At 40.7% G+C, this 23,850-nt stretch overlaps 1 protein-coding gene across 2 annotated transcripts in view; it reads right to left on the bottom strand.

Annotated features, from left to right (window-relative positions):
- The window catches only part of GLIPR1 (GLI pathogenesis related 1), a 113,772-nt gene that overhangs the window by 19,148 nt on the left and 70,774 nt on the right, over positions 1 to 23,850 (bottom strand). For both annotated transcript variants that reach the window (XM_049883919.1, XM_049883920.1), the window contains 2 exons: positions 4,495 to 4,921; positions 3,465 to 3,710 (listed from right to left, as the gene is read on the bottom strand). In XM_049883919.1, coding sequence (XP_049739876.1) covers positions 3,465 to 3,710; positions 4,495 to 4,668 — 420 coding nt within the window. In that variant the 5' untranslated portion in view covers positions 4,669 to 4,921. The remainder of the gene's footprint in view (positions 1 to 3,464; positions 3,711 to 4,494; positions 4,922 to 23,850) is intronic.

Raw genomic sequence — 23,850 nt, 5'->3', positions numbered from 1 at the left:
AGGTCTCTGTGCTTGTGCCGTACCTGACTGGTACGCTGGCTCCAGGCTCTGGAAACAATCGCTGCTTCCCCGTATTAGTTCGTTCTCCGTCTCTAAATCTGTGTTTGTTGTTCAGGGTTCGTAGATTGTTATGTATGTGATCGATTCACTTGTTTTTCCGTGTCTTTGTTGTAAGAGGGATCCGAGGTAGCGTCTGCCTAGTCCGCCATCTTCCAATTTTTTTTTTTTATGGAAAATAGTGGAGCCCTGGTGGACCAGTGGTTAAGCATTTGCCTCCTAACCAAAAGGTTGGCAGTTCAAATCCACCAGCTGCTCCTTGGAAACCCTATGGGGGCAGTTCTACTATATCCTATAGGGTTTTCACTGGCTGATATTTGGCAGTAGATTGCCAGGCCTTTTTTCCTAGTCTGACTTAATCTCGAAGTTCTACCGAAACCTGTTCAGCATCACACAAGCCTCCAATGACAGATGAGTGGTAGCTGCACCTGAGGTACGTTGGCCAGGAATTGAACTTGGGTCTCCTGCAACAGTCTGATCCTGTTGTACATCGGGTCACGATGAGTTGGTAGCTAACTCAATGGCAGCTAAAAACAACATGTGAGAAATGCTTTTGCTTTCACACTTCATTTCAGCAGATGATTGTGGTTGGGCCCAATCGTAAGTTCAGACTCTTTAGCTCCTGGTCTGACCTAGGCTGCCAGGAACCGATGGCACTGAAGGAAGAGGTCCAAGCCGCCCTGAAGGCACCGGCGAATGACAAGGCTCCAGGAATTCACGGAATACCAGTTGAGGTGTTTCAACAAACGGATGCAGCCCTGGAAGTGCTCACTCATCTATGCCAAGAAATCTGGAAGAGAGCTACCTGGCCAACCGATTGGAAGAGATCCATATTTATGGCTATTCCCAAGAAAGGTTACCCAACCAAATATGGAAATTATCAAACAATATCACTGATATCACATGGCAACAAAATTTTGCTGAAGATCATTCAAAAGCAGCTGCAGCAGTATATTGACACGCACCTGCCAGAAATTCAACCCGGATTCACAAGGGGACACGGAACTAGGGATATTATTGCTGATGTCAGACGGATCCTGGCTGAAAGCAAAGAATACCAGAAAGATGTTTACCTGTGTTTTACTGACTATGCTAAGGCATTTGACTGTGTGGATCATAACAAATTATGGATAACATTGCGGAGAATGAAATTCCAGAACACTTAATTGTGCTCATGAGGAATCTGTACATGCATCAAGAGGCAGTTGTTCAAACAGAACAAGGGAATACTGAGTGGTTTAAAGTCAGGAAAGGTGTGTGTCAGGGTTGTATCCTTTCACCATACCTATTCAATTTGTATGCTGAGCAAATAATCCAAGAAGTTGGACTATATGAAGAAGAACAGGGCATCAGGATTGGAGGAAGATTCATTAACAACCTGCGTTATGCAGATGGCACAGCCTTGCTTGCTGAAAGTAAAGAGGACTTGAAGCACTTACTGATGAAGATCAAAGACCACAGCCTTCAGTATGGATTACACCTCAACATAAAGAAAACAAAAGTCCTCACAACTGGACCAATAAGCAACATCACGATAAACGGAGAAAAGACTGAGTTTGTTAAGGATTTCATTTTACTTGGATTCACAATCAACACCCATGGAAGCAGCAGCCAAGAAATCAAAAGACGCATTGCATTCGGCAAATCTGCTGCAAAAGACCCCTTTAAAGTGTTGAAAAGCAACTTGAGGACTAAGGTGCGCCTGACCCAAGCCATGGTGTTTTCAATCACCTCATATGCATGCAAAAGCTCGACAATGAATAAGGAAGACTGAAGAATTGATGCCTTTGAATTGTGATGCTGGAGAAGAATATTGGATATACCATGAACTGGCAAAAGAATGAACAAATCTGTCTTGGAAGAAGTACAACTAGAATGCTCCTTAGAAGCAAGGACGGTGAGATTTTATCTCACGTACTTTGGACATGTTACCAGGAGGGATCAGTCCCTGGAGAAGGAAATCATGCTTGGTAAGGCAGAGGGTCATCAAAAAAGAAGAAGACCCTCTACAAGATGGATTGACAGGCACAGCAGCTGCAACAATGGATTCAGGCATAGCAATAATCATGAAGATGGCACAGGAGCAGGTAGTGTTTGGTTCCATCGTGCACGGGATCCCTGTGAGTCAGAACCAGCTTGATGGCATGTAGCAACAACAGCCAGGAAATAAGAGCAAACCAGCAAGACGTTGCTTGGACAGAAAAGCAGCATATTAAGACTACAGAAGATGCTAGCTAGGGATGGTTTCCAAACTGCTGCAAACTTGAGTACGGATCAGGAAGCCAAAACCAGTTGGGATAAAAAGAATCTCAGTGAGGGGCTCTACATGTGGCTACTGGGACTAGTACTGTGGATTTGAGGGGCAGAATAACCACAGATGGTTTATGTAAGTTTCCGTGTTGGTCTCCCCATTGGGGCTGGGACCGTTCTTAACTCTTTGTGTGGCAGAGGGCCTGGCACACAAAAGATTCTTAATGCTTGAACGACTGAGAGGTTGTGGAAGCATCAGTTCTTATTATTGTCTGACAGGCTTATTTGTCCCAATTTTACAGTTCCAAAATAACTGCCTCACATTTCATAAAGGACTCATGCCAGCTGGAACCTGGAAATCAAGTCAGTCATGAGGTCTTTTGATTGCTCACAAATGGAATAAAACCCCACGTGAGGATAGCTGGTTACCAGAGTTATTTAAAGCCTGTCCAGAATAAAACCATTATAAACTCACTGCTGGTGAACCAATTCTGACTCACAGAGGCCCTACAGGACAGAGTAGAACTGGCCCATAGAGTTTCCTAAGAGCAGCTGGTGGATTCAAACTACTGACCTTTTGGTTACCAGCTGAGCTCTTAACCACTGTGCCACCAGGGTTCCCTGCTCAGATTGGTGGGCCTTAAATCCTACCACTTAACTTTTCAACACTATCCCCTCTGATACTGGAGTCCATTCTTTTTTTTTTTAGAATTATTTTTATTTGATTTTTTGAAAGTAAGCCTATAGCCCCTACTCCTGAATACTTACAGGCACACTAGCTTACTATGTACAGGTAGTCCCTGACTTGTCACGGGATTCCTTTCTGCCGACTCCGTCCTAAGTGAGTTCTGACATAAATCGGATACCTCATTTTTTTTTAGTTCTCATTAGTATTGCCTTTTATTATTAGTATCTTTATAAATCTGAATTTTGTCTTTGGGGGTTGAAGACATTACATATAAACTTACAGATATATTTTAACACCATATGTAGTGCACATTACTAACAATAAGATGAAAAAAAAAAGACAGCCGTAAGTGTGATTTGTTGTAACTCGAGTGTGTCCTATGTCAGGGACTACATGTATGTTCTTAAATCACATTCTTCTCCTCACCTTTGAAAAATAAGTTTAAGGAGATTATACGACAGATACTTACCTGAGTATAATGGCCACAGACTTTTTGGCATTTCTGAGTCTTGAAGTCATAGTATTGGATTTCATTGTACCAGTTTGTGATGGCTGAAGACACAGAAAATATGGATACAGACCCAGTCCAGATATTTTCTCCCAGTGAAGTGAAGTTTGGGTGCAGCCTGTGGGGTGACTTCAGCTGTACATTATGTTTAAACTGGCAAGTTTCTGCCCATGCTTTTGCAATTTGGGCTAATGCTGAGTCCCAAGTCTGCAAAATAAGTATTAAATAACAGAGATATCAGGAATGGAAACTGCTACCCAACAATGTAACTGGGGTGAGTAGAGTGAGAATTTGAATGGGAAACGTGGTGTGACAACAAGGATAGAGAAGGAAACCCTGCACATGGGTCCTTTCTATAAGTGTGGTCGTTTAGTATCGACTAGGGGTGGATGGCAGTAAACATGATGACCTGGTTTTGTGAAATTTAGACTCCAAGTGAGGGAAATAGATCAATATATCACTGAAGGACTATTATGTGCAAAATTCTGTGCACTGTGCATGTCTCACATATATTATATAATTTAATTACCACTGGGCCCATATCTCAAGAAGCTCAGGGAGTTAAAAAACCAGCTCCACGTCACAGAGCTGGGATTCAAACCCACCCCCGATTGAATCAAAATCCCATCCTTTCCCCCCAGATGACATACTGCTTTCCATAGAAAAACAATTCTCTGCCAGCAACAAAAACAGAGAACTGAGAGATGAAAAGAAGCCACAAAAATTAAAGGGGAAAAAATATCAAAAAAAAAGAGAAGTAAAATCCACTCAAGAGCAGAGGAAAGGAAGTGTCCAAAGAGAAGTAAAATGCACTTGTGGGACTGGCATCTAACAAGAGTTAGGTAAACAGAGCTAAACTGGATGTGTCTCAAACACAGACTGTGAATTTACATGAAAAAATCATGCAGGGATGCCAAGGACTTCCACCCCAAATCAATACACGTAAGCTGTTTTTGACTGACTATGCCACCAACACTGATATTCTCCTTACCATGTACAGCATGTCACTGGCTGCTGGCTTTACTTCCGATCGGAACTTGTTATGAATTCGAACACAATCTTTGATGAAATCCTCATTTTCGATATCTGGCAGAGTATTCCTTGTGTATGCGTAACAGGAGACTACAAACACCATCCAGACCGTTGCGGCAAGTGTGGCCCGCATGCTCTGTCGTTCTGACAGGCATGAAGCCTCGCAGGCTGAGATGAAGCTGATCACAGGTTCTGAAAGTGTGCTTGCTTCCTTCTTGGTTCTCAGCCCTCAGCTACACGGAGCACAGCTGACTTCAGCGTTGACAAAGCAGAGAGCAGAACATGAGTTCATCACAAGTTTGAAGAAATGGTTTCTCCATATATGGTTTGCAGCTTATTTTGTGCTCTTAACCCTGTCTTTTCAGTGGTTCTCTGTGACACGGCACCTATTATAATCAACATAAATTTTTATGAGGTTTCATTAGACTTCCTTTAGAGTTGGGAAATCTTTCCAAAAGAAATTCCAGAGGAAATAAGTCTCCATTTTTTTTAAAATGGAGGATTATGATGATTAAATAAAATCACATGATTTCCTTTTATAAATGTCTGGCAAAATATTAAAAGAAAAGCAAAACTTTTCTTTACAGTTGTATCAGCACACAGTGGTTGACAAATCTAGTTAACATTGTTAGAATTCATTCACGAAGGGGGAAACGTGTGCGTGTGTGTGACAGAGAGGGAGAGAGAGAAAGTGAGAGAGAGAGAGAAAAAAAGCGAGCAGTAGAAAGAGCATCAGTCTCAAATAAAGATTTTAGTTTAAGGTCTGTTCATAGCTGGCTGTAAGAGCTTGGACAAGTTACCGAATTCACTGAGCCTCAGCTGCCTACAGAATGAGGCTAATGGGACTTTTTCTATCGCCTTAATTACAGAAGGTTTGGGAGGGTCAAGTGAGCTAGTTATATAGTAATTAAAAACAAGAAGAAGTTGTTGCTGAGTTGACTCTGACTCACGGCAACCCCACGTGTGTCAGAGTATAACTATGCTCCATAGGATTTTCAGTGGTTGATTTTTCTAATGTAGATGGCCAGGCCTTTCTTCCAAGGTGCCTCTGGGTGAACTTAAACCTTCAACTTTTTGGTTAGCAGCCGAGTGCATTAACCGTTTGCACTCCCCAGGAACTCCATGTTAATTCATCACATATTCAATTCCTCTTCTGTGTATTAACCAAAACCAAACCAAACCCATTAGCTTAGTAATATAGAGATAAAAACACAGTCCCAGCCCTCACGGAGCTCACAATGATAAAAGCTGTGTTGTGGTGGGAAAGAATTACAATACACGGGGTTGAAGATCTGGATAAAGGAAAGCACAGGGAGATAAGGAATCACAAGAGGGTACTTAACTCATTCTGAGAAGGGCAGGGATGGCTGCCTACAGCAGAGGAGGTCTTCACTGATGCTGCTATCAGCTAGGTATTGAGCACGCGAAAAGAGGCCTAGAGGAACGAAGGGAATTAGGGGGGGAAGGAATTACATGTCTAGTTGTGAAGTAGGAATCCTGGCATGATGGCAAGAATAGAGAAGGAACCACTGCACCAATGTCTCTGTCTATAGATATGCTCTTTAGGTATTGATTATGGGTTGATACCTGATATTGATTTTCTAACCAAAGAACTTCATTTAGTATTTCTTACAGTTTTGGTTTGGTTTTTACTTTACCAATTCCCTAAACTTCTGTTTATCTAGAAATGTCCTAATTTCACCTTCATATTTGAGAGACAGTTTTGCTGGATATATGATTCTTGGCAGGCAATTTTTTTCATTCAATTTTTTATATAAGTCATCCCATTGCCTTCTTGCCTGCATGGTTTCTGCCGAGTAGTCCAAGTTTATTCTTTTTGACTCTCCTTTGTAAGTGACTTTTCATTTATCCCTAGCTGCTCTTAAAATTCTCTCTTTATCTTTGGTTTTGGCAAGTTTGATTATACTATGTCTTGGTGACTTTCTTTTTTAAAATCTACCTTATGTGGAGATCAATGAGCATCTTGCATAGATACCTTCTCATCTTTCACGTTATCAGGGAAGTTTTTTGCCAACAAATCTTCAACAAATCTCTCTGTATTTTCTGTTATCCCTCCCTGTTCCGGTACTCCAATCACTCACAGGTTATTTCTCTTGATAGAGTCCCACACGATTCTTCAGGTTTCTTCATTTTTTTAATTCTTTTATCTGATTTTTCTTCAAATATATTGGTACCAAGTGCTTTATCTTCAAGTTCACAAATTCTGCCTTCCACTTGCTCAAGTCTGCTCCTCTGACTTTCTATTGAGTTGTCCACTTCTGTAATTTTATTGTTAATCTTCTGAGTTTCTGATTGCTGTCTATGGATTTTTCCAGCTTATTAAGTTTTTCATTATATTCCTGAATAATCTTTTTAATTCCTTCAGCTGTTCCTTGGCTTGTTCTGCGTATTGCCTCATTTCCTTCTTGATGTCTTGAAGGGTTCTATATATTAATCTTTTGTATTCTGCCTCTGGTAATTCCAGGAAAGCACTTTAATCTAGAATATCCCTTGATTCTTTGTTTTGAGAGCTTGTTGAGGTGATCATGGTCTGTTTCTTTATGTGACTTGATATAGACTGTTGTCTCTGAGCCATCTATAAGTTATTGTATTAGTTTATGTTTGCTTACTGTGTCGTACCTTCTTGCTTTGTTTTGATATGCCCAGATGGGTTGTTTGAGTGAACTATCTTGATTATTTTCATCTTTGGAGCTCTGACGTCCTGTTTAGATGGCTAGAGCTGTTACCAGGTCTATCAGACTAGGAGTCCATTCACTTTTCTTGTATGAATTCAGCTCAGATTTCTAGGTAGCTGATCAAGTGTGTGGTACAGGCTCTGTCCTACAGTCTTAGAGGGGCAGGGGTGATTGGTGTAGGTACCGGTATCTGGTTGCAGCAGGGGGTCACGCTCTGAACAAGGCAGGGGGCTGAGAATAGTCCCCCAAGTGTCTCTGAGGAAAGCATGTCCCTGTTCCCTAGAGTGTGCAGGTGGGTGAGTTCTGCAGACAGACCACGGATACCCAATGTTTTTGGTTGTAAGGACTGGGAGGTACGTTATCCTTGGACCCCTGTCACAGGTGCCTGGGTGACCTGAGTGGAGCCACCAATCCTTAGGCTCCTGATGTGGGTAGGTGAGGACCCTGTTTAATAGGCAATGTCAAACATCAAACACCCACCTCTCCACCGCATGGATGAAACGGTTGTAGTCTGCCAACAAGGGCCTATTCTCCTGAAATAGGCCCACACAGGCCCATGCAGAGGGGAAAGGTACTCAAAGTCCACAGACCATTTATTCCTGGACAGGAGCCACTTCTGTTCTAAGCTCCCCGTTAGTGGAGGTGGCAAATTATCTTTTCCCCAATTGCAAATTTATTCCTTCTCCAAGGCCAGGAGAATAGCTCTAGGTGTTCAATAGGGGCTATCTCAGTCCCAGGGAAATCAGCCACTGAAGCCGGCTTGAGGGGGAGGCGCAGTAAAATATACACAAATACTTAGCTTTAACTGAGAGCACCGTTCTTATCTGGTTCCGGAGGTGTGAGTAGGCTGTGTGGTTGGCTGCTTCTCCCTGAGGAAGCTGAGGCCGAATGCTAGTACCAGCCCACCACAGCTGCTCCAGGAATGGTGCCTGAGGGCTACTGGCGATTCAGTTCCGCTAACTCCTCTCTGCTTCTGAACTGTCTCTTTCTCCCCCTTCCCCTCAGTTTGTTTTCTAACCTTGCCTTTGATGTTCAGAGCTCTTAGCTTGTCATAAATATACTTGTTTCACTTGTTTTTTGGGGTCTTTGTCTTAAGAGGGCTCACCAAAAGCGTCTATTCCACCATCTTGGCCCCCTAGGTATTGATTATGACTGAGAGGAAGCATGATACCTGGCCTTGTGGAATTCAAAAGCCAAACGATGCTTTCATGCCAGTTGGGGAGGGAAGAAAGATCAGATCAGGAAGATCTTCTGAACTGTGCTGATGATTTGCATTTTATCACCACACTAATGGGAAGTTATTAGAGGATTTTTAACAATGGGTTGGGTATGATCTAGTTTTAGAAAACACCTGTCTTTAGAAAAATCAAGAAATATGGTGAATGGAATGGGGCAGGGGAGGTATTTCTGATGAAAACTCTTTAAAGGTAAAGAAGGATTATAGAACCACAAGCCAGAATTCTTGCTTTTGCCACACACACAAATTTCACAAAATACTCATATGTAATTTCTAATATTGTCTAGGTTGCCTAATTTCTACTAGCATTCGTTTCCACTGTATTGGCCTAGGTTAACCATCTCCTTGTCTGGGGCTCAGAGGCAACTTTTTGATTAAGGTAGTGATAATCAATAGTGAAATGTTCCTCCTGCTTGAGGTGATAACCAGGCCCTGGGCCTGCTTCCTTTCTTTTTCTGAGTCTCTGTGAGCTAGACTGTCTGAGTTTTGAACACTGAAAAAAAATAAGACCTTGCAAGCAAGCAAAGTTGGGGACATTTTGTGGTTGTTTATGCAATCCCAGTTGTAAAAATACAACTTCTAAGAAGAAGCAATACTATCTTGATTTTAGAAAGAATTTCTCTCCTAATTTCCTGAAAATAGCAGAAGGGCAAGACTGTCCTCCACAGAGATCTGTTTTAGACTATTATGCAGAACAAATTAGCTCCTTAGAGCCACAGCCCTCAGACTTCTCTGTTCACAATACATTTCCACATCAAAAGCCCACAGATGCGGGTTGCCCCACTATAGCAGGAATTTTACCTGGAAACAAATGCAAGCCTCCACTTGGTAGAAGGCTTACAACATTGCTATGAGTTTTCCTCTCATTACAGCCCTGGCGGCAAAGTGGTTATGAGCTCGGCTACTAACCAAAAGGTCAGCAGTTTGAATCCATCAGCTGCTCCTTGGTAAACCCTTCGGAGCAGTTCTACTCTATTCTGTAGGCTGGCTGTGAGTCGGAATCAGCCCGACTTGACGGCAGTGGGTTCCCTCTCATTACCCTGAGTCTTCATCAGGATAAATATGTGTACGTGTATTAACAAAGGATTTGTTTTCAGTGATTGTCTCTGAATGATGGCACTTAAAGTTATTCTTTAAAAAAAAAAATTTCTGTGTTGTTCAAATTTTATTACATTAAGCATGTAGTTTTTTTAATAATCAGGAAATAAATTAAAACTAGTTTTTTTGAGGGGAAGAACCAAGAACACAACATCAGTAAGATGTTCACATAAGGTCTATCTGATTCCAAAGAAGTCCTGGATGACACAAACTAACTGAACCCACCTAGAGATGCCTCGGAAGAAAGGCTTGGCAATCTGCTTCCAAAAAGTCACAGCCTTGAAAACTCTATGGAGCACAGGTCTCCATGACTCAGAATCAACTCAATGGCAATTGGTTTGGATTATTTATTTATTTTGGTTTATCTGATTCTAAAGCCTGATTTTAGTGGTTAGTGATTTATGTGGTTAAATTCATTAGATTGTTAGATTGTATGGGCTCAAATCAAGTCCTACGTACTGGCTGTGTGACTTTAGACATTCACCTCTCTGTGCTTTGGTTTAAAAAACTTACTTACGTGTAAAATATAGGAATAATAATAAACCAAACCACTTGCCGTCAAGTCGATTCTGACTCATGGAAACACCACGTGTTGCAGAGTGGAACTGTGCTCCATAGGGTTTTCAAGGCAGTGACCTTTCAGAAACATATTGCCAGGCCTTTCTTCCTAGGCTCCTCTGAGTGGGTTCAAACTGCCAACCTTTTGGTTAGTAGTTGAATGCTCAAGCATTTTTGCCACTCAGGACTCCCTGGGAATAACAATAGTACCTAATTACTTAGATTGATTAGAGAATTTAAATAAGAAAAATATTTGTAAAAAGAGATTAGAAAATGCCTGGCATATAGTAAGCTGTAAAAAAAAAAATTTTTTTTTTTTTTTAATACAATATGCGAAAACTGTTTGATACTCACAGGTGGTCCCCAATTTCTAGACAGTCCATTAGAAAAAGGGCACCAATAACTAGTATGGATTGCTCCATTTCTATCACATTGTTCTGATGAAAGCCTGAACACACATTAGCATATGGAAAGTAGCTTTTATTACTTACAATAAGAGGCAGACAGCATACAGCAATTGACTCCCTCAAAAGCAGCCTGGGTAGAGATGAAAACTTCCATGCACGTCCCACTTTGTGTTGTGGGTGGGGGGCTTAAATGAGACAGTTTTATGACACACCATCCCCTGGCCTCTGGAAACTGTCCTGGTGGGTATGCTGTATTTTTACGCAAATAATGCACGCTGTCTACATTTGTTTGCCAATAGTGCCCTCCCCTCGCTAGGTATTTTCATAAGGGCACTATGCTAATTTTTCTACGGCAACGTGTAAAAAAATTAGCATAGTGGCATATGCAAATACCTCATGGGGGAGGGGAAGGCGTGGGTGGCAAACAAATGTAGAAGGCGCACATGATTTGCATAAACATACGGTAAAGAAGTCTTCCACCCAAGTCTTCTACCTGGCTTCATGAACGAAGGATACAATGGGATCCTACTTACTGTCAGTCTCCCCCTGGGAGGTCCACTTAGGTGGGCTATAAGCTTAATGCCATGTGTGTTGGCCATTAGAACCACAGCTGAGGAGGCCACGAGGTTCCACAGCTGGTCATTTTTATATTCCAAAGCCCACATGGCCTGCTACATGGGCAAGCATCAGACCTCAGAGGGTGTGGACAGTGGAGACCCCATCATGCCCCCTCTCTTCCAGAGACTTATTGCCAAGGAGATGAATTAGATGCTCCCAATTTTTTTTTTTTTTTAAATTCGTTTACATATATTTAAGTATGGCCTGGCTCTTTTAGAAAGACAGAAGTTACCTGAATTGCTCAGGCTATTTTCAGAAACCAGACACAGAACACCAAAGTTAGTTCTTTGTATATGCCACATAGTAAAACTGGGCACTGCAGGATTTTCAAGGCTGTGACCTTTCAGAAACAAATCAGTAGGCCTTTCTCCCTAGGTTCCTCTGGATGGGTTCGAACTGCCAACCTTTCAGTTAGTAGTTGAGTGATTAACCATTTATGCCACCCAGGACTCTTGGGGGACAACAATAGTACCTACTTACTTAGATTATTAAGGAATTTAAATAATATTTGTAAAATGAGTTTAGAGATTGCCTGGCACATAGCAAGTAATAAGCATGTTAGCTATTATTGCTATTCTCTTTTCAGGAGTCCCTGAGTGTAGGAAACCGTGATGGCATAATGGTTAAGTGCTACAGATGCTAACTAAAAGGTCAGCAGTTTGAATCTACCAGGTGTTCCTTGGAAATTCCATGGGGCAGTCCTACTCTGTCCTATAGGGTCACTATGAGTTGGAATTGACTTGACAGCAACAGGTTTGGGTTTTTTTTGGATGGTGTAACATTAACATGCTCAATGGCTAACTGAAAGGTTGGAGGTTTGAGACCACACAGAGGCACCTAGGAAGAAAATCCTGGCAATTTACTTCTAAAAAATCGGCTATTGAAAGTCCTCTGGAGCACAGTTGTACTGACACATGTGGGATCGCCATAATTCAGAATCGAACCAATGACAACTGGCACTGGTATTTACATACTACAAATGAAATAAATATTTAGAAAAATGTATTTTAATACTATAGAAATTATTGTCATAGATTCACAGTAGATTTTGATGCAAAATATTCAAGATGGTGTTAAGTAGATTATCTTGTGATTTCTCATACCTCTGTATTTGGTATTCATTTGGTAGTCTAAATCAATTATTTTTCCCTAATTTTAGAAAGGGATAGACTGAATTACCCATAATGATATCCTATAATTCATTTTTCAATGTATTTTGGAGATTTAGATGGAAAATGGTATGCAAATGCTACATCTTATTCAAAGGTACTTCTTATATAAGAATAAATGCTCCTGCTGATATGTACCTTCATTTCTTCTAAAAGAATGTACAAGCTAGGGAATACTGGTGTTCTTTAGTTATTAGACTAAAACACTTGTAGGCTGCTGTGCTTCGAAGTTTTTAGCTTTCTTATATATTTCTTCTTTTCTGCCCAGCAATCCAAGATGCTTGGAAGATTTTGGCTTATATGTACTTTCTAGCAGGTCTCAGCAACTAGGTTAATTATATTTGTATATTCAAGTGTAACTATGCCACACCAAAAAAACCTGTTGCCGGCAAGTCAATTTCGACTCAGCAACTCTATAGGACAGGGTAGAACTACCCCATACAGTTTCCAAGGAGTCCCTGGTGGATTTGAACTGCCAACCTTTTTTAGTTAGCAGCCATAGCTCTTAACCACTACACCACCACGGTTTCCAAGCATAACTATAGCTATATTGAATCTTTTCTGTATACTAAGGATTCTGCGATGTGGTATTTCTTTTTCAATTTCTTAAACTTAAAAAAAGAAAAAATTTATTCTAACCACTCTTGCTATTCTCCTTTTCTCAATTGTTTTTTATTAGTGATTATATGTACTACAACCAGAGATTCCTTCCCCAGGACTAGTCGACAGCATCAAATTAAGATAGTAACACAAATCTCACTTGTTTTTGCCCCCAACTGCCTAACACAGGATCTCAGAGCTCAGTAAAACCACTCATAAAAGGTTATCAAAGGGCTTGTTTCACATTACCTGGTGAGTTAAGTCCATTTTCACCAAGAGCTTACGTCCAGACACTGGCCTCTTCTCCTGTGTAGCCACTGATTCGTGAGCCTCCCATAGGGGTATGTCAAAGAGCCCAGACCAGAGTGGGTCCCAAAACAACGCTCCATGCCCTGATGCTTTTCAGTTGTTACTGCACCCTTCTTGCCCTCCTACAGGATTTGGACTAGGAGATAAACCCAAGTGACAGTGCTCATGCTATTCAAAATTACCCTCTCTGTCAAGCTCTAAGGAATTTTCTATTGGGCCAAGCTTGTATTGTAAAGCCTAAAATTTCAGGTCCTGCCTTCACATCTTTGAGCTTCACAAGGCCCCAAAGGTCTAGCTCTGCTGTCACCAGATATGCCCCCCTACCAATCCAGTGGAAAAAGCTCCCCACCTGGCTAGTTCCCCTATCAGCTGGACCAGCTGCACTCCACCTGGTCCTCAACCTCATGAGCTTTGGTTCCCTGCCAGCCTATAGAATTACTGGAACAAACCAGTCATATATTCCCATAGGACCCTCTTCTCTTGTTATTGCAAAGCCTGCCTCCCACAGCCCCTGCTTGTTCACTCTATTCCCAAAGGCAGTCCCTTTGTGGTCCTGCATGGCAGGTACTGTCCTCTTTCCCTGCGCTGTGAGTGTATGTGACTATTAAACTGCTGTCAGTCTCATCTGTCCCATATTGGTTGTCATGTGTTCAGCCACCTCATACTATTTAGGGCAGGAAATCCCTCCTTCACCAACAGAGTGAATAGGAGGTGATCAGAACAAGGCTCAGTATCAATTCCCTCTAGGAGGCTCCTTAAATCCAAGACCAAACCCATCATTGTCCACTCAATTCCAACTCACAGGGACCCTGTAGGACAGAGCAGAACTGCCCCATCGGGGCAGTAACCTTTGTGGAAGCAGACTGCCACATCTTTCTCCTGTGGAGCGCCTGGTAGGTTTGAACTACCAACCTTTCAGTTAGCAGCCGAGTTCTTAATCACTGAGCCACCGAGGTTCCTTGGACGCTCCTTTGTCTTCATGAAAATAGGCTTTTGACCAGAAAAGCCCGGGCATGCCCATAATTGTAGTTAGACTTCCCTCCCACTGTCCTATGGAGTTAATGACAACTGCCCCACTGTGCCAGCCATTAATCACAGTATTTCCACATCTCTATCTCTAGCCTCAAGCCTTTGCCATGTATTCAACTGCTCCTTGACATCTCCACCTATGATCTTCCTCAAATTCTCAGTTCAAAATCTTGTAGTCATCTGTATTTTTCCTCCCCAGACTTTCCATGTTTAATCCTATTAACTCTATCTTAGAAATATATCCAGAACTCAACCACTTCTCACTAATACCCCTTCTACCAACCTACCTTCATCTCTTGCCTGGATTATTGCAATAGCTTCCTCAGTAGTCTCCTTGCTTTCTTGTCTGCCCCTTACATATGTACTCTCCCAGCAGTCAGACTTATCCATTTACAATATAAGTCACTGTGTCACTCCTCTGCTCAAAACCTCCGAGACTTTGATTTGGAGATGAGCAACCTGAGGAAAGTCTCTGCACGAAGCTTGCTCTTTTGCAGGATCGGTGGCAGCAGATGTGTACAGCTTTGGGAAGTTGCAGCTTAAGAGATGGTAATTTTTTAGAAGAGCTAGAAGCCAGTCATTGTAGAAAAGTCCGGTTGTTGGCATTTATTGCTTAGCAGTAGCCAAGGTGATGATTTCTTGTTAGCCCGATCTAGGCATTGCTCTGGGAAGCTGAGCCTGGAGATTGCTTTTCCAGCCGCTTCAACAATTCTGTCAGCTACCTAATTTCTTTTAATAAATGCCTATCTGATTAATGTTACCAGAGTGGCTTCCTTTACTCACAACTAAGAATCCTGACTTGTTGAGAAGAAAAAAGAAAAAAAAAAAAAAAAAAAAACAAGTCCACATGGAAGACTCCCTCTTAACATTTTGGTGTACTAGTCTTTGTTATTCATTCATATGTATTTATATGTGTAAACATGTATATATATTTATATATATATACATACACACATGGATATATGTGATTACATACACACACGAATATATATGAATGAATACACACATACATATACATACATGTTTGTTACTTGTGGCCATGTTGTTGTTTTTAGTTGCTGTTGAGTCGATTCCGACTCATGGTGACCCCATGTGTGCAGAGCGGAACTGCTCCATAGGGTTTTCAAAGCAGTGGCCTTTCAGAAGCAGCTTACCAGGCCTGTCTTCTGCAGTTCTTCTGGGTGGGTTCAAACGGCCAACCTTTTGGCTAGTAGCAGAGTGCCACCCAGAAAATCCACTGAGGGCCTAATTTTATGGAATTTTATATCCTGCTTTTTTTCTACACTTACCATCATTCTGTAAGTGTGCTTTTGGTTATTATAACTCTTCATAAATATTTTGAGGGCTGCACAGTGTTTCCTGAAATGAATTGAACATAATTTATATTAAAAGTTCCCTATTGAAAAGGGAGAAAAATGTGGGACAGAACTTCAAATTCTTAAAGAGTACAGATTTACTGGACCCATGTTACTGAGGCTAGACGAGTCACCAAGACTGTGGCCCTGAGTTGCTCTTCAAACCTTGAATTGAAACTCCCCCTTGAAGTTACCTTAAGCTAAGTAAGAGTTTAGCTCAACGAGCAGGGGTTGTCACTCTTGAGTATCGAGTTCTTTCTTTTTTTAATTATCTATATAAGACCAAAGGGTCAACAGCTATTTTAAAATATAGATGAGAAGGCTGGGGGGCAGGGAGTTTAAGTTAATGGAAGTGAAATAAATAGAACAGAAATAATGAGAATGCTGACATAATGTGAAGAATATAACCAATGTCACCAATTATTATGGCCAGAAACTATGGAACGGGAGACAGTGTTGCTGTGCGTATTTTCACCAAAAATAAAATATTAATTAAAAAAATTCTCTATTGTTGAATATTCGGATTGCTTTCAATTTTTCTTTGTTAAAAAATTGCTGCCGTGGATATTTTTAAACATGATGTACATTTCCTATTTGGTAGGATTGATTCCTAGAAATAGAATTACTAGTTTAAAAGATACGAATGTTTTAAAGATTTAAAACATAGGGTGCCAAATTGCCCTTTAAGAGTTTGTACTAATTTATACTTCCACCATCAGCATATGGGCATTGGGACCATACATTAACGTAAACTTTGAAACCATTTGGAACCATGTGTATGTATATATCTGGTTTAAGTACTTCCTGTTTTCTCTCTCTTTGCAAGATAGATTTTAGTTCATCACTTCCTAATTTTAAATGACGCTGAGGCACAGTTTGCCCAAGGAGGAAGTCACAGGGGAACTTCTACATTATACTTTTGACTTGGTATGTGGTATAAGAGAAATAGCCAAACCCACAAGTCCTGAAGTAAATTCTGCTCTAAATGAAACAGAGTAGTCACTTTTTGGAGTCCCTAGGTGGTGCAAAGGAGCCCTGGTGGTTAAGAGCTACAGTTGCTAAACAAAATATCGGCAGTTCGAATCCACCAGCCACTCCTTGGAAACTCTATGGGGTAATTCTACTCTGTCTTATTAGGTCATTATGAGTCAGAATTGATTCAATGCCAATGGGTTTGGTTTAGTTTTTTGGTTTAGATGGTGTGAACGGTTAACTTGCTACTAACTGAAAGGTTAGAGGTTCAAGTCCACCCGGAGGTGCCCTAGAAGAAAAGCCTGGTGATCTACTTTCATAAACAAGCCATTAAAAACTCTACAGACGTATGCGCATATATTCATATATATAATAAAGCACATAGGATGCACAGTTACAGCTATGTCTTAGACATAACCAAATACCTCACGGGATTTCAGGGTTTGAAGAATTAGGACCATAGTCTTGTGGGATATCTTGGTCTATTGGCATAATACAGTTCCTAAAGTTATGTTCTACATTCTAGTTTGGTGAGTAGTATCTGGGCTATCAAAAGCTTGTGAGTGGCCATCTAAGATACAACTATTGGTCTCTACTCATTTGAAGCAAAAGAGAAAGAAGGAAACTATAGATTCAAAGAAAAACTAGTCTACAGGAACAGTCTACATGAACCACAGCCTCATCTACCCTGAGATCAGAAGAACTAGATGGTGCCTGGCTACCACTACTGATTATTCTAAAGGGACAGAATAGATGGACCTGATAGAATGGGAGAAAATATGTGGAACAGAACTTTAAATTCCTAAAAAACAAAACAAATATACACACACACACCCCCCCCCACACACACACACCTATTGGACTGGCAGAGACTAGAGGACTCCCTGAGAATACTGCCCTGAGCTATTCTTCAAACCTTAAACCAAAACTAACCCCTGAGGTCACCTTGTAGCTAAATAACAAATTGTCTCCAAAACTAATGACTATGACCCATAAAGACCGTGCTCTTTAAAAAAAAAAAAATCACCCATATGAGACCAAATAGTCAGCAATTACTTTAAAACAAAGATGAGAATGTAAGGGGGCAGGGAAACTAGATTAATGGAAATAGAACCACCAGAACAGAAATTATGAGGATGTCCACACGTTGTGAAAAATGTAATCAATGTCTCTGAACAACTTGTGTAGAAATTGTTGAATGGAAAACCTAAATAGCTGTGTAAGCCTTCACTGAAAACACAATAAAATATTATTAAAACAAAAAAGCCCTATGGAGTACAGCTCTATTCTGACATGTGGGGTCACCATGAGTCAGAACTGACTTTATGACAACTCGTTTTTAGTTACTTTTTAAACAATGGATCTGAAGATAATGTTAAGGGGATAGCTGAGTGACACGCATTTCTAAATTCTTAAACATGGTGGTATTTGTCTTTTTATAAATATTTTTAAAACTTTCATTAGCATACATATGTTTCTGAGGAAGCCATTCATTGAGGGTTTACATACTCTTGTTGCATTTCCTAATTTGATAAGTAATGGCTTTGTGGTCCAAATATAAGTTAACACAATTTCATCATAAAAATCTGCCTGGTGCTCTCGTTTCTGTTTCTCTGTAGAGTAATGCTGTTTCAATTTGTGTAAGGTAGAGTGGAAGCTCTCTCTGCATGCCATCAAGTGTCTTCAGGGCCTTTCTGCTAGGGTGACCTCAGACAACGTCTACCATGCTTCAGCAGTTACACTACCAGCCTCTCGGTAGCTGATCTTTGTACTAACTGTAAGTTGCATGCAGGAAAAGCAGCTCTTGTGGGGAGGAACTGTGAGAACGGATATGCAGTTACCACAGCAACATGCCTTCATCTTCTGCCCTTTAGCTTTCGCCCTGCCCCAAACTGGAGAAGTTTAATAGTTGCATGTAGTACTGTTCTACTTACTCAAAGAGGACAACTAACTCCTGCCAGTTCACTGCGGTCCATTCACCAGCCCTGTGCTACAAGTTCTCAATCAGTGTTTACTTCCTTAAAATTCTGGTAAAGTATTTATAGCCACATTTTTGACAAGGAAAGTTCTCAATCAGTGTTTACTCCCTTAAAATTCTGGTAAAGTATTTATAGCCACATTTTCGAGGAGGAAACTGAGGGCCAGAGTTATTTCAAGTTAAATTGTTCCAGTTCATACAGTTAGTAAAGTGAAAGAAGTGCAATTAGATCTAGGGCAGTCTCTCACCTTTACACCAATGGCTCACAAACACTGGTGTGTATTAGAATGTCCCCACCGTAACAACTTACTAGGGTTTTTCATTGGTTTTCCCCAACGTTTTTGAGGTACCACAAAAGTATGAGAATGACTGTTTAGCCCATGCTATCTTGCTTTGCCCTGAGAACATCCTATCCCTTGAAAAGTGCTTAGGTTGAAGGCACTCACTTACTCTCACTCACTGTATCTTCGTGGTAGGACCACAACTCTCCCAGATTCCCACTCCAGCTTCAGGACAATTGCTACAGAGCCTTCCCTCAATGACCTTCTTTCAGGGACATGACATTCATTTGTACCAAATTCCATTCTTACCATCATCATCCTTGGACGTCTCCTACAACCCCTGAAGACTTGAGCCTCAGCCTATATAATCTCTGTATCTATTTGAATTATCTCTCTGTCTACAAACTTTTTAAACCAACTCTAGTCTGTTGATTTTAACAGATCACTCACATGGACTTATTCTGGGCTTTACCAACTGCAATTGCTCTATTTCCAAGGTCCTATTCTGGCCACAGTCTCCTACTCTCTCACATCTCTGGCACTCTCCTTGCTACAAAATCTGCTCTCTGTATTTATTGTGACTCACAGGCTTCTTCTTCTTTTATTTCTGTATGCCTTTTTTTTTTTTTAATAATTTTTATTGTGCTTTAAGTGAAAGTTTACAAATCAAGTCAGTCTGTCACATATAAGCTTATATACACCTTACTCCATACTCCCACTTACTCTATCCCTAATGAGTCAGCCTGCTCCCTCCTTCCAGTCTCTCCTTTAGTGATGGTTTTGCCAGTTTCTAACCCTCTCTACCCTCCCATCTCCCCTCCAGACAGGAGACGCCAACACAGTCTCAAGTGTCCACCTGATACAAGTAGCTCACTCTTCATCAGCATCTCTCTCCAATCCATTGTCCAGTCCCTTCCCTGTCTGATGAGTTGTCTTCGGGAATGATTCCTCTCCTGGGCCAACAGAAGGTTTGGGGACCATGACCTCCAGGATTCCTCTAGTCTCAGTCAGACCATTAAGTCTGGTCTTTTTATGAGAATTTGGGGTCTGCATCCCACTGTTCTCCTGCTCCCTCAGGGGTTCTCTGTTGTGCTCCCTGTCAGGGCAGTCATCTGTTGTGGCCGGGCACCATCTCGTTCTTCTGGTCTCAGGATGATGTAAGTCTCTGGTTCACGTGGCCCTTTCTGTCTCTTGGGCTCACAGTTATCGTGTGACCTTGATGTTCTTCATTCTCCTTTGATCCAGGTGGGTTGAGACCGATTGATGCCTCTTAGATGGCCGCTTGTTAGCATTTAAGACCCCAGACACCACACTTCAAAGTGGGATGCAGAATGTTTTCATAATAGAATTATTTTGCCAATTGACTTAGAAGTCCCTTAAACCATGGTCCCCAAACCCCCGCTGTTGCTCCGCTGACCTTTGAAGCAATCAGTTTATCCTGGAAACTTCTTTGCTTTTGGTCCAGTCCAATTGAGCTGACCTTCCACGTACTGAGTATTGTCCTTCCCTTCACCTAAAACAGTTCTTATCGACTAACTAATTAGTAAAAAACCCTCTCCCACCCTCCCTCCCTCCCCCCTCGTAACCACAAAAGTATCTGTTCTTCTCAGTTTATACTATTTCTCAAGATCTTATAATAGTGGTCTTATACAATATTTGTCCTTTTGCCTCTGACTCATTTCGCTCAGCATAATGCCTTCCAGGTTCCTCCATGTTATGAAATGTTTCACAGATTCGTCACTGTTCTTTATCGATGTGTAGTATTCCATTGTGTGAATATACCACAATTTATTTATCCATTCATCCATTGATGGACACCTTGGTTGCTTCCAGCTTTTTGCTATTGTAAACAGAGCTGCAATAAACATGGGTGTGCATATATCTGTTTGTGTGAAGGCTCTTATTTCTCTAGGGTATATTCCGAGGAGTGGGATTTCTGGGTTGTATGGTAGTTCTATTTCTAACTGTTTAAGATAACGCTAGATAGATTTCCAAAGTGGTTCTATCATTTTACATTTCCACCAGCAGTGTATAAGAGTTCCAATCTCTTCGCAGCCTCTCCAACATTTATTATTTTGTGTTTTTTGGATTAATGCCAGCCTTGTTGGAGTGAGATGGAATCTCATCGTAGTTTTAATTTGCATTTCTCTAATGGCTAATGATCGAGAGCATTTTCTCATGTATCTGTTAGCTGCCTGAGTATCTTCTTTAGTGAAGTGCGTGTTCATATCCTTTGCCCACTTCTTGATTGGGTTGTTTGTCTTTTTGTGGCTGAGTTTTGACAGAATCATATAGATTTTAGAGATCAGGCGCTGGTCAGAGATGTCATAGCTGAAAATTCTTTCCCAGTCTGTAGGTGGTCTTTTTACTCTTTTGGTGAAGTCTTTAGATGAGCATAGGTGTTTGATTTTTAGGAGCTCCCAGTTATCTGGTTTCTCTTTGTCATTTTTGGTAATGTTTTATATTCTGTTTATGCCTTGTATTAGGGCTCCTAAGGTTGTCCCTATTTTTTCTTCCATGATCTTTATCGTTTTAGTCTTTATGTTTAGGTCTTTGATCCACGTGGAGTTAGTTTTTGTGCATGGTGTGAGGTATGGGTCCTGTTTCATTTTTTTGCAAATGGATATCCAGTTATGCCAGCACAATTTGTTAAAAAGACTATCTTTTCCCCAATTAACTGACACTGGTCAGCTCTAATTTTTATTATTTGTTTTCTTCTGGTGCCTGATGGATTCTTTTGTTGCTCACTTTCTATTTGTTCAAGTTGTAGGGACAGTTCTCTGATTTTGGCTCTTTCTTCTTTTTGTATGTGTGCATTTATTGATATAAATTGACCTCTGAGCACTGCTTTTGCTGTGTCCCAGAGGTTTTGATAGGAAGTGTTTTCATTCTCATTGCATTTTATGAATTTCTTTATTCCCTCCTTAATATCTTCTATAACCCAGTCTTTTTTGAGCAGGGTATTGTTCAGTTTCCAAGTATTTGATTTCTTTTCCCTGATTTTTCTGTCATTGATTTCCACTTTTATGGCCTTCTGGTCTGAGAAGATGCTTTGTAATATTTTGATGTTTTGGATTCTGCAAAGGATTGTTTTATGACCTAATATGTGGTCTATTCTAGAGAATGTTCCATGTGCGCTAGAAAAAAAAGTATACTTTGTAGTTGTTGGGTGGAGTGTTCTGTATAAGTCTATGAGGTCAAGTTGGTTGATTGTAGCAATTAAATCTTCCGTGTCTCTATTGAGCTTCTTACTGGAAGTCCTGTCCTTCTCCGAAAGTGGTGTGTTGAAGTCTCCTACTATAATTGTGGAGGTGTCTATCTCATTTTTCACTTCTGTTAAAGTTTGTTTTATGTATCTTGCAGCCCTGTCACTGGGTGCATAAATATTTAATATGGTTATATCTTCCTGGTCAATTGTCCCTTTAATCATTATGTAATGTCCTTCTTTATCCTTTGTGGTGGATTTAAAGTCTATTTTGTCAGAAATTAATATTGTTACTCCTGCTCTTTTTTGCTTGATATATTTTTTTCCATCCTTTGTGTTTTAGTTTGTTTGTGTCTCTAAGTCCAAGGTGTGTCTCTTGTAGGCAGCATATAGACGGATCGTGTTTCTTTATCCAGTCTGAGACTCTCTGTCTCTGTATTGGTGCATTTAGTCCATTTACATTCAGCGTAATTATAGATATGTTTTTTTTTCTTTCTTTTTTTTTATGTGTTTAGTGCTGCCATTTTGATGCCTTTTTGTGTGTGTTGTTGACAATTTCATTTTTCCAGTTACTTTTTTGTGCTGTTTTTCTTTGTAAATTGTGTGTTCCTCATTTTCATAGTAGTTGAATTTATGTTTACTGAGTTATGTTTTTCTTGGTTTTTATTTTGAGTTATGGAGTTGTTATACCTCTTTGTGGTTACCTTAATATTTACCCCTATTTTTCTACGCAAAAACCTAACTTGTATTGTCCTTGTATCACCTTCTTTTCCTCTCCACATGGCAGTTCTATCTTTTATCTGATTTTTTTTCAGCTTTATTGGTGTCAATTCCCTTGTCCTCCAGCTCCCCCACTCTGCATTCCAATTGTTTGATTCTGCTCCTCTGACTTCCTATTGAGTTGTCTAATTCTGTAATTTTACTGTTAATCTTTTGGATTTCTGAATGCTGTCTCTCTATGGATTCCTGCAACTTATTAATCTTTCCACTATGTTCTTGAATAATTTTTTGATTTCTTCAACTGCTTTATCAGTGTGTTCCTTGGCTTTTTGTGTAGATTGCCTTATTTCATTTCTGAGGTCATCCCTCATGTCTTGAAACATTCTGTAAATTAGTTTTTAATATTCTGCATCTGGCAATTCCAGGATTATATCTTCATTTGGGAAAGATTTTGATTCTTTTGTTTGGGGAGTTGTAGAAGCAATCATGGTCTGCTTCTTTATGTGGTTTGATATCGACTGCTGTCTCCGAGCCATCTATAAGATATTGTAATGATTTATTTTATATTTGCTCACTAAGTCTTATCTTGTTTTCTTTCAATATATGTAGATGGGCTACTAGATTGTGCTGTCTTGATTGTTGTAGCCCTTGAATCACTTATGTCCTATTACCAGCTGGTTTGGGCTGTTACCAGATATATAAGCCTAAGAGTCCATTCACTATTCTTGAGTAGAATCTGATTTTGGGTCACCAGGTGTGTGGTGCAGACTGTCACCTATCCACCTAGTGGAGCAGTGGTGATAGTTGTATGCACCAGATTCTAGTAGCAGCAGGGGGTCACACTCCAAGGGGGGCAGGATGCTGACAGGCTTCCCCCAAGTGCCAGTGAGGTAGGTGTGTCTCTATTCCTAAAGCACTTTGGTGGGTGGTCTCTGCAGCTGTACCTTAGGCACCCAATGCATGTACCTCTACAGATAGGTAGGTATCACCATCCTCAGACCCCTAAGGCACGAGGCTAGGTGATCTGGGGGGAGCTTCAGCCCTCAGTTCCCCGTTGTTGGTCAGTGAGGGCTCTGTTTAATA

The sequence above is a fragment of the Elephas maximus genome, chromosome 4 (assembly GCF_024166365.1).
Source record: "Elephas maximus indicus isolate mEleMax1 chromosome 4, mEleMax1 primary haplotype, whole genome shotgun sequence".
NCBI classification, from domain to species: Eukaryota; Metazoa; Chordata; class Mammalia; order Proboscidea; family Elephantidae; genus Elephas; species Elephas maximus.
Note: the sequence above shows the minus strand (reverse complement) of the source record. Positions and strands in the feature narration are given on the sequence as shown.